Source organism: Ochlerotatus camptorhynchus, unplaced genomic scaffold (genome assembly GCF_037179485.1).
Source record: "Ochlerotatus camptorhynchus isolate MF236.1 unplaced genomic scaffold, CSIRO-AGI_Acam_v1.1 ptg000290l, whole genome shotgun sequence".
In the NCBI taxonomy this organism is placed as follows: domain Eukaryota; kingdom Metazoa; phylum Arthropoda; class Insecta; order Diptera; family Culicidae; genus Ochlerotatus; species Ochlerotatus camptorhynchus.
In genome coordinates this window covers 598,808-609,979 of record NW_027040779.1, presented here as the reverse complement: position 1 = coordinate 609,979, position 11,172 = coordinate 598,808, and the positions used below count along the sequence as shown (strand labels likewise).

Genomic DNA, 11,172 nt, shown 5'->3' with positions numbered 1-11,172 from the left:
GTGCTGGAATCGATGTAGAGTGGTTAAAGAAATCAATATTTTGCACTGCATCAAATTTTCGCAGTTTGCCATACAGCATCTGCCTGAAACAACTCTACTTGCTGCCCCAAAATGTGCCTGGTGATCACGAAGCAAAAGAATGTGAATCTACTTTCGTAAAGTGTGTTAATTGTGAACTGGTGAACAAACTGCGTAACCATGCAAAGGACAAAGAACTCAGCATCGACCACTCAGCTTGAAGTGATTTCTGCCCAATTTTTCAGAAGCGCCTGCATAATGCCAGACAAATGGTTAGTTACTCAATCAACTGATATATTCCTGGATCGACTCTGGGATGCAACGATGTTGATTCTATGGAGGCAACCGATCCTCCCACCACAATCCTGACACTGTAGCCGTTGTTCAACAGTCGTCCTGGCTCTGTATGTGCGATTGGAGAAGGGGCCTTCCAACCTGAAACTGCAGGTAAGTACGAATATTTTCAGACGAGATCAACACTTAATTCGTTCTTCAGTTCCAGCGCTACGCCGATCCATCAACTATCTTCTATTCCCCTGATATTCCTGCCCGTCATGGATCAACAGTCGTCCTTCGGTGTAGGGATCGTCCAATCCGCTACCCATGGCCACCAACTACCATCAGATGAAGATTTCGGAGCATACCTACCACTCGGATGCTCTTCCTGCTTTGTCAGGTTAGTTCAACAGTGATTTATATCTCGCCGAAGCCGGTATGGTAACTACCTACTTCAGCCTGTTACTGACACAACCTAAACGGAAATATCTGTTATCGAGGTGACTACGCAAGGCTGACTGAGACTGACACCGTTGGTATTCCGAATACTGCCATCCATGAACCGCTAAGAGATTACTATTTCCACGACTATTACCGATAATGCAGACAACTCTGTTTGAACGTTGACTGCATCCGCATATGCTACCAGAACGTCAGATGTCTTTGCACTAAAGTTGACGACCTCTTCATCTCGGTTAGCGATTCGGATATGGACGTTATGATTACTACGGGACAAATAAGAGGAGGAAGTGTGTTGATTGCCATCTCAAAACGCTACAGTTCGTCGGAATCAACAATCGTTGATGACGGTGGCATAGAACATCTATGGGTTAATTTGAATAGAGGCTGTCGAACAATTTGTCTTGGCGTTGTATAAATTATAACAATTAAGTCCAGAGTGACAATTTATTATTCTTAACCGACCGTTTACGTAGGTACATACGCACTTAAAGACTGAAGCTCGAAATAAATTTAGAACACTTTTATAAACTAAATCTGCTGATTCGCCATTCCTCCGGGTGGTTTGATTCTGATGCAATCTTGGTTCGCGTAGTTTGACTGGTTTTGCGCACGTCATCGATTTGTTGCTACGGGTGTCGGTTGGGTTTTGCTGACGTCTTCGCTGATTGGTAGCCTCAAGCATGGGTTTGAATGGTCGGTCGTGGTGTAACGTATACATCCCTCCCGATTCTTCTACTTCCACGACTTGTGTTGAAAGACATCTAGGGATCTACGTTGGTCATATCCGAGAAACTTGGACCTCACCTACTGTTTGGTGATTATAATCAATCTGGTCTCTGCTGGAAATCATCAGCTTCTGGACAAGTTTACATCAATTCTGTCAGCTCTACATTCACTTGCGCCCGTCGATGGAATGGCATTACTCGACACGACATGAAGCAGATTAATTATGTTAACCGAATCTTGGATTTGATATTTGCTAATGCCGGCGCAGTCAATCAGTGGGACGTAATTCAAACACCTGATTGAAGCTCTCATTGATGCTGATCATCCGTTTCATCCTTCAGTCTTTGTCAAGCTTAGCTGTCCGCCTCTTGGAGGATACAATGATAAACCTGATAAAAGTGAGTTTGATTTTCACCGCGCTGATTATGCTGGATGTATTTGTCGCTTCTTTGCAAATATGTTCCTCAACCGAGACCGAAGCAGAAGCCAACCTGGTTAAATGTTCGGCTCCGTCGACTTAAACGTAAGAGATTTGCTGCGTTGAAAAAATACTCCCATGCGCGGGATGTGCTCACTAAACACGATTTTTGTAGGGCCAGCTATTCGAGATATGTTCTGCGAAAGCAAAATGATCTAAAACAAAATCCTAAACGTTTCTGGTCAGATAACATAGAAAGATAGAACACTGGAGTTGCTGACTAGGTGGAATAAATAGTGGAGATTGCCGAAAATAACGAAATTATGGAAAGCTTTCGATAGTGGCAGAAATATGATTCCGTGAATGATTCCTCGTTGGGTACGAATTTAGGACCAACCGTTATCCGATATCTAGGAAATGAAAGGGTACTCCATCTTCTCACAAAAATATTGCAACAAGTTGTTTTTGTTCGTTAAATTTATTCTAACTGTATTATATATTTTCGTTTGTTTTGGCGGACGTCAAAGCTAACGTTATTAAATAATAAAATTTAAATTTAAATTTGTTCTTATTAGAATACGGCATCCTAACACAAAATGTTTCGTGGGGTATCAGCGGCTTTGTTCTTGCATTGGTATGTTCGATTTCGATGATTGATCTTGCTTCTGCTGAATTTTGTCCGAAACTTTGCATTCGTATTCGGTTACTCTTTTGGATGCATTCTCTTCCATCTCGATCACTATTAGTTCCTTAAACCAGGAACAGCCAAGATAAACAACCTAACGGCGTTTCTTTGATGAAACTGACCTGCTATTAGGATATTGTCGTTTAATACCTGACGAATCACTCAAGTGCAGTGTGACGTCTTTATTGGCAGGCTTTAGTCGCTCAAGGCTATGTTTGAAGTTTCTACATAGTTCCGGGTGGACGGCCCGCAAATACTGTCCATTTTGTCAACGTCAGCACGAGGTAGCCACAGAAAGAGTTCCTCGATGATGATGAGAAACAGAAATCAGGCCATGGTTCAAGTAAGTGCAGAGGGGCTTCCTGGGGGATATCTTGGATACTGAAAATTAAAAGCTGATGTATTATGTATTATCCGTCGTGTGTCTTAGTACTCAGTTTCCAATTATTAAAAAAAAAAACACGCTGTATCAGATCTCTGGTTCACAACTGGTAAAACGACCAAGGGGTTTACCAGGAATGTCCAACTGTTATTGTTCCTGTTTAATTTAGACCAGTACTTGCACACAATTGACAGTTCTAGACTGGGCTCTAGATGGCGTATAAGTGGGCACGGTACTGATGTAGGTACTGCACTAGTAGGATGCAATGCATATTTCAGTACATTTTACGTTTCACTGATGGGCAGCCGGATATGCGAATGTAAAAGCGTGTTTTCGCTAATATGTAATATCTGAAATCACTGTAAATATCCACACAAAACCTCTGACATCAGCTAAAAAAAAACAAAGGAAGTTTGTGTAGCAACCAAGCAAACAAATTAATGCTAAATATTTCTTAAGTATTTTTAAGTATTTGAAAATATTTATAGGTATCGTTGATATCAGTATGAACTACCAAGAGAAATACAAAGTTTAGAGTGGGATGCCCCTAGGTTTGCACCAATCAGGATAACAGAGGAAACATTCACAACCCTTGTGAAGTCATCCCAAGTGTACACACAAGGTTGCCAAAAAAAAAAAATGATCGACATCATAATTGCAAGCTTCACTCTGCGTTACTATTCTATTATCAACTCTTAAAAACACGTTTAAAACACTGCGAAATATTTTCGAGAATAGGCTAATAATCAGTTAGCCAGCACAGATAAATGTATAGATAAAGCACAGCGTATTAACTCGTACTCCAACATAAACAAACGACTTTGGCAACATATGCGTAGGTGGTTTCTAGCAACACTGCCATTTCAAGATATGCGTTTCTCGATTAGCTCTGGCTTTGACAGTTCGGTTGACTTAAAATCAACCAGTCCACTCATCTCTTATCCTAGACCCTCTCTAGTGCTAGGAAAAGCTCGTCCTTCTTTTTGTGTATGTAAGAGCTAAGCTACTCGCAGAGTAATGAATTGCCTTTGTGCACCGTGTTTTTTTTACGTTAAACTTTTGTTATTGGGTTGACAGTTTTGACAATAAGCTCAAACGAAAGGTCCTCATCTGAATTTTATTTTTATAACTTGAAATAAACATTCAAATTTCTTGGATTGTCTAAAACTAATGTAAAGCATCAGATTGGTATAAAACCTGCACGAGATATAGCTGCAAACCATGTTTATAATTTTATCCTGCAAGCATGAGATCAAACAATGAACCAAACGTACCTCCTCAACAAGACAGGGTCAATTAGAGGAACACTAAGATCAAAAACTGTCACACTTACCCATCTTGTCCTAACGGTGGATCTGATCCTATTGAATCAAGTGATGAACAAATAGTAAACACAATACTAGTTGGCGCCAGCATCAGTGGTTTAAAAATGCTTCGCGCTAATGGCATAGTTCCCCTGCCGAAGAGCATTCCATAATGGTGTCTTGGTTAGCTTTAGTTTGGCAATACTATTTGAAGAATTCATTGGTCAACAGGATCTTTTGAAGCCTTAAACACTTAATTGAACCAAATTAAGCAACACCACTTAATTGATACACTGAATTGAACATTTTAATTCATACAAAAGATGGGATGAAAATATTAACCTACAATTACAATTTTAATTGACAAAGAAAAAAATTACAGATCATTTCAAATGTGGGACTACATTTCCTGTTCATTAAATTCTCGTTTCGGCTCTAGCTCTTCTACATAATACACTTTCATTCAAACTACCAACTTTCTCTGACCTGAAGTCGACTCTATCCTGTGTTTTAATAATAAAGGAGCACATATGTGAGAAGCCCCGTTAAAAGTACTGAACAAAGAATTCAGTACCCTTAAACTCCCACCACATTCCCTGCCAATCACATATGTGCTCCTGCCCTAGCTCCTAACTGATTAAAAACGCTTCTAAGGGTGGTATCACATTTCCCGGAGTTTCGTTTCCAAAATGGACCATTTACGTGAAAGTAGGAAATCACGTGCAATCAAAACGGAAAAAAAAGTTATTTCTATATTCAAAATTTTGCTAATGGGAATGTTTCCTTCTTTATTCAAATATCAAATAACAGAAATAACAATAATCAAACGAAAAGAAAACGAAAAACAAAAATAATCAAACAACGTAATGAACACTCAAAGAAGGAAATATTCCCATTTCAATCAAATTTGGTTACGAAAATATTGCCGAAAACAGTACGTTACTAAATAGCTCATTCTGAAAATAAAATCCGGGAAATGTGATACCACTCTTTTAACTAACTAGCTACTATAAGTGAACTGTAAATTTGGAAGTACCTAACTAACAAGATAAAAGGAGCACATATGTGATAGGCCCCGTTAAATGTATTGAAAAGTCACCTCTCTATTCCAAATTTCGATCCAAACCGATTTTCAACCAGTTTCGATCAAAATTATCAAAAGGGATGACTTTTCAGTACATTTAAACTCCCACCACATTCCCTGCCAATCACATATGTGCTCCTGCCCTAGCTCCTATCAATCTACCTAATTCTTTTTCTACATAAATACTACATCTAAACCCTAACACTGCTAAATACTCTGAAATGCGATGATCGAGCTCACGATAGTGGTCCTTCAAACTTCATAAACAAAAAGATCTTCGATTGAAGCATTCTGCTACATCGATTGGTTTGCTTGGAAGCCATTCCCAATGGGTTTAGCCATCCAAGCACGGTCCCTAAACGATTTTTTTTTTCACCAAAAGGTCCCTATCCGGTGTTAATGGGTTCCGAGGAATTCTCGTAGAAAAGATGGTAGCTCGAAGTATTCGTTTGTACCCGGCTACAACATCTTTACTCGCCAGAAGACCTCGGAGAAGCTAATTAATTTTGATGAAATTCGTTGGACCACCAGTGAGCTCGATCCAAATAACAAAAATCAATGCCAATCTGCTAGATGTAATTTGGAATTTCCAGCAAACCGAGGACCAGGGCCGAAACAAAAAAGGTCAATCCAACAGATTTCCAACCAAAAAGATTTTTTATCAAATTAGAATTTGGGCCACTAGCATCTTTCTGAATCACCACAGTAGGCTGCTTCGGAGACGTCAAATTTTGATCTTCGGTTTGCATACCTTGATTTTCTCTCAAGGTACACCTCTCCCAAAATCCAGCATATATATAGTTCAGCTGTGTTCGCTGTAATTTTGGGACAGTAGTTTGCGTAGATACATCAGCAGTGGTCGAAACATACGTCACTCGTTCCAAAATATCATGGTGTATCTTGGCGTATGTTTCGAATACTGCTAATGTCGTTTCGCATTCCTGTACCTTGGATATACCTTCTAATAGAACCGAATCTACATCGGCTCGGTTATACCTAAATGCCTGACATAAAATTTGGGAATGACCTTGAAAACCCTCCCTATCTCCTAAATTCATATTAATATCTAATTCTAAATCAAAATTATCCTTACCACAATCCGCCTTTGAGGCATCCGGGGTAGTTCCAAGACGATAATCTGGAACGTCGCTTCCAATTCCCACACCAATCAACTGTTTACTAGTAGAAGCCTTAAACGGCCGTCGGATGTACTTTCCGACCGGTGACCTTACATCATCGTATTCATCGGTCACCGGCAATTTTCTGAGAACCTCCCAACGATCCTGCGCTTTTGGCAACTTCGGCTTTGAAGAAGCCGCCTTTATGCGCTGGTAAATGGCCGTAAGTGTGCCATCAGGGTCGGTTCTCATAAAATCTGGCAAAGACACCGGTCTAACATTCCGACTGGACCGGGTCTTCCGAGCATCGCGACCGTGTTTCGCCTTGCTAGCAAACATGATGAAAATCTGTCGAATCTTGAAAAACAGGGAAGAGCGATCAAAAAGACGTCCGCTTGGTAACTACCTCAAAAGCCTCTTGTCGATTGTTAGCAGCAGTCTTCCTTATATAGACTCTCGGCATGTGAAAATTTGGTTACGATGGTGTTGCTATGGTAGCGACTGGAAGATGATGCGCAGTGGGTGAAAGTCGTGAAAATCGGACTTTTGGATCAACGTAGGCGTGCGTGTTTTCTTCTTCATTGAAGTGTCATTTTTTTTCGCGACACATTAACAACCGAAATTTTTTCAACAGAGTGTGATAGGATGGTTGAGGTTTTTATTGTGCGACTGAGTTAGGTGATTTTTTTAGCCAGAAGTGTGCGGGTGAATCCGGATTTCCTAGCGGTTAAAATGTGATGGATTCGTAGTCATTCCGGATGTTGGTGCGCTTCGGCAGCTGGGCCCAGGTTAGATTCCTAGCGGCTTCGTTTATTTCCTTGATGAGGCTCCGCCGTGGGTCTGCTTCTGCTGCGATGTTCGTCCGGGTTTCAAGTTCAAATGTGGTTTCCGCCCCTTCGTTGTGTGTTGCCGACCCATTTTCACGAATTTCTGAATATATCTACGGTGGTGCTCATCTTTCGTGGTCCAGTTGAGAGGCCACAAGATACAAATTATACACCGCAGGCATCGGTTGATGAAGACGTGCATACCTAACAACACAGATTTCACGTTTGAATAAAAAGTTTCGCCGAAAATTTTCAATGAGATTCCGGATGTAAATCAGAACGAATAAAATTTTACAATGTTTTTCTTCTTGTTTCAGGATGTCACCAACAACATCACCAGATGAAGCCAAGATCATCAAGCCCAATCCAACGGTGAAAATCGAAATCGGTGCTTGGAAGATCATCGCCAAAAGATTAATCGAACGGAATCTGGAATTGGAGGAAATTGATGTTCTCAACAGGAAAATTTTCTGCTGGGATGTGCACCACAAGAATCGAGTGAAGGAAGTACGAAGTATTTACGACGGAAAAGAATCTGTCCGACTAGCTGGAAAGGGTCAGTCAATTCTGAGTCAAGCGCAAACCTGTTCCAAGTACGAGTGTGAGGACGATGTCAAGTTCTTCGAGAACCGGATCGCCCAAGGTCATAAGGCTGGCAGTTCAGTGGGATGTGCGTGTTTCTTCGACAACATCAATCACATTGAGGCTGGAAGTCACATCAATGTTTAACGAACAAGAGTGTGAAGGGTGTGATTTGTGCTGAAATTTTCTGGAATGTTGATTAAAATAGTTTACACCGACAAATTCGATGTCAATGAATATCAAACTTATTTATTTTCTACTCAGTTGTTGATGAAACCAGATTCAGTGTAGGGCTTGCAGCTCTGTAACTTCATATTCCAAGGGTCGTAGTTCAGCGGAGGTTCAGAAGCAGTAGACTAAGGTTCCCATTATGTGTAGAACACAAGTCGCAACTCGTCTTCACTGTTGTTGGTTGTACTATGTCCCGTAACGATGGGTATTATGACTCCGGAGATGGTACCGAATCCGTTGGTAATCCCCTTCAGAACAGCTACACTTTTCGGAGAAATATCTAAGGGGCTCAGCAGGTAATCGCACCATGCGACTCTGCCAAAGCCAACGACCAGAGTAACACAGATAACCGTAGGAGCAGGACTTAAGGTCAAAGCCCAGATCAACATGCATACAAGCAAGTGAAGTACTTCTGGACCTGGGTGTTGCTGAGGTAGCCGTGGATCTGCAGCCAACCAGCCAGATATCAGGATGTGCTTAAGAATGATGGACATCGCCAGGTATGGCAGAGCGGATAGTATTCCGGAGTCCTGTAGGTCACAGTTCAGGGAGGCTGATAGGGTTGGTAGACCTTATCAGTCAGTACCTCTTCACTCTGACTGCGGCCTGAGTTAGTGTAGACATTTTCAAATATCTACGGCGAGAAGTAGCATTGATAATTAATTAAGACTCACTTTGCGGATCTCAACGCAGCAAACATGAACGATTAATTTATTGCACTCGGCGGAGTGTTCTTTGAGCACTTCCATAGTTTCTATTTGAGAGCTATCTAAGCCTCTATACTATTAACATTTATATATTTTGGAAATTTACGGTGTTACCTAATTCATAACGAATATACGCAGTGTTGTTTTCGTCATTTTCGCGCTAAGTAATCAAATTTTTTTTTTTTTTCATTTGTCTTCATATATACAAGATAGAAATGGCGCTAACTCGATCAAAATCGTGGCTTCTAGAAACTGATGTTTTATTTTCGTACATTACTAAAAGTATAATGCGTGACATAGCTTGATACACTGCAAATACAATTCACGTAATATTCACCTGACAAGGTACGTAGATATTTTCCATCATACTTTTCAGGTGAATATTACGTGTTTTGGGAATGAAATGCTGTTTCAAGTGATTCATATGAAAATCAAGTGATTTTCACGTAAATTTTATCGGTTGTTCCGATGATCGTCAAATTAGATTTACTTAAAAGTTACGTGAATTGTTTAGTAATCGTCACTGGATTTTGTAGTAATATTTATGTGAATTTGTGGTATGTTTCATGTGTTTTAATACAGTGGTATTGCATTATTTCATCCGGATTTTTTTAAATAAAATTTAACTTATTTGTTCAATTTTTACTTTATTATAATTAACATAAAACTGTTTTTTTTAGTAAATATCATGTGTATTAAACGTATTCTTAATTCTATATCCTGTTGCACTGGTTGTTGTTAAGTTGATTGTTTTGAATTTGTTTGCTCCATAATGCTCTATAAAAATTGCTGCTCCTGAATAAAGCTAAAGTTGGTTATTGGTTTATTTAAAACATTAAGTTTGATCCTTACATTTATTTTCCTCCAACAACCGATAACTTCGAAAAGGACATCATGTCTCCAATAGACGTCTTTTTGTTGTAAGCACTCCTGTAGTTCGGCCATTAAGCTTGTGAGGACTGCTCAATCCGATTTTACACTCTTCAATTTATTTTGGGTATTGAAAATTAGGATTCATATATTGATATTAATCAAACTTACGCTCACAAACATTAAAAATCCCAATCTCCTAGAAACAAAAATCGCATATTTTCATCTGCCGCCATTTTGAACTAACAAATACGCAGACAGTTTTCACATCATGAGGTCACTAAAAATTTACGTGAACTTCACTTAACATTTATCTGTATAGCACTTGAACTCCATCAGTCAATCAAGTGGAATTCATGACCATGCCATTGATATTTATGTGCAGCATGTAATTCTTATTGGATTTATATTTTTGAAAGGTTACCTGATTTTTCAGGTGAAATTTACGTTTCTCGTTAGTTCAGTGTAATTCAACTGGTACTAGGTGATCAATGAGGTACAGAGAGAGGTGAAGCAGATCGTGAAATATTGTTGTATTAGTAAACCAAAAAATCAGCGTAAATGCAAGTAGTGACGTCACTAATTGCTTGTATCGTACAGGGGTTTTACTCACACAACTTAACCGATTGCTCCACCTCGGTAATCCAGCTCATTGCTAGGTGATATGACCGTGTGTCTGGTTTATGAAAAAAAAAACCTGGAGAACCTAGATGTTCTGGCAACACTGGCCGTTGCCCTCCTCCATCGCTGCAGTGAATTTGGACGATGAGGTAGTAAGTATGACAGATGAAGTGACGGATTGAAGAGAGGAGGATAGATAGATATAAAGAGTCTAAATTCAGGCTCTTTAGATAGATAGATAGAAGATAATCTGTCAAAGAACGGAAGGTACACACAGAAAAACAAAACTACCCACCGCTTGGGTTTTTTAAACTCAAATTTGAGTTATTTGACCTCTGCCCGTTTCATTTCCTCTCGCTATTGTTGTCAAAAATAGAACGAAAGATTCGACTCAACCGTCTAGTTCCGTACGAGAAGCCAAAATTGAGTAATATGTGATATACCCAAATTTGAGTTAATTGAACTTAATTTTGGGTAGAAAAAATTGAAAATAACTTAGCGATGGGTAATTTTTTTTGCCGTCCTTAAATGCAAACTACTTTGAGCCGGTTTACCCAAATTTGGCTTATCGTACGGAACATGGGAGATGAGTGAAAAGAACTTAATTTTGGGTTGTTTTGAATTTCTGTGCAGAATCGTTTAGAAAGTACTTAAATGTGAGTTTTTTAGTATTCTGTGCTTTGGAAATTTGTAGAAAGTTTGTGGACACATTTAGGTCAGTGGAGGTTACAAAACACGGAACAGCAAGCAGACGACTCACAGATAGGCGAAAGAACATTTCAGAGCTGTCAAGGTAGAAGAAAGGTTGTTTGAAGGAGGAACAACAACTTTATTTACGGTTGATTTACAAAAAAAAAACGG

General features: G+C 39.6%; 1 protein-coding gene across 1 annotated transcript; it reads left to right on the top strand.

Moving 5' to 3' along the window:
- Window positions 1-36: 36 nt before the first annotated feature.
- Window positions 37-8,029, top strand: LOC135706753 (uncharacterized). The gene is made up of 3 exons (XM_065228405.1): window positions 37-465; window positions 515-694; window positions 7,618-8,029. The coding sequence occupies exons 2-3, from the start codon at window positions 573-575 to the stop codon at window positions 8,027-8,029; spliced, it is 534 nt and encodes a 177-aa protein (XP_065084477.1). The 5' UTR covers window positions 37-465; window positions 515-572.
- Window positions 8,030-11,172: the final 3,143 nt, after the last annotated feature.

Coding starts and splice junctions, on each gene's coding strand:
- LOC135706753 (XM_065228405.1), top strand. CDS start 573: ATGGATCAACAGTCGTCCTTCGGTGTAGGGATCGTCCAATCCGCTACC. Junction 695..7,617: donor TGCTCTTCCTGCTTTGTCAG/GTTAGTTCAACA, acceptor TTCTTGTTTCAG/GATGTCACCAACAACATCAC.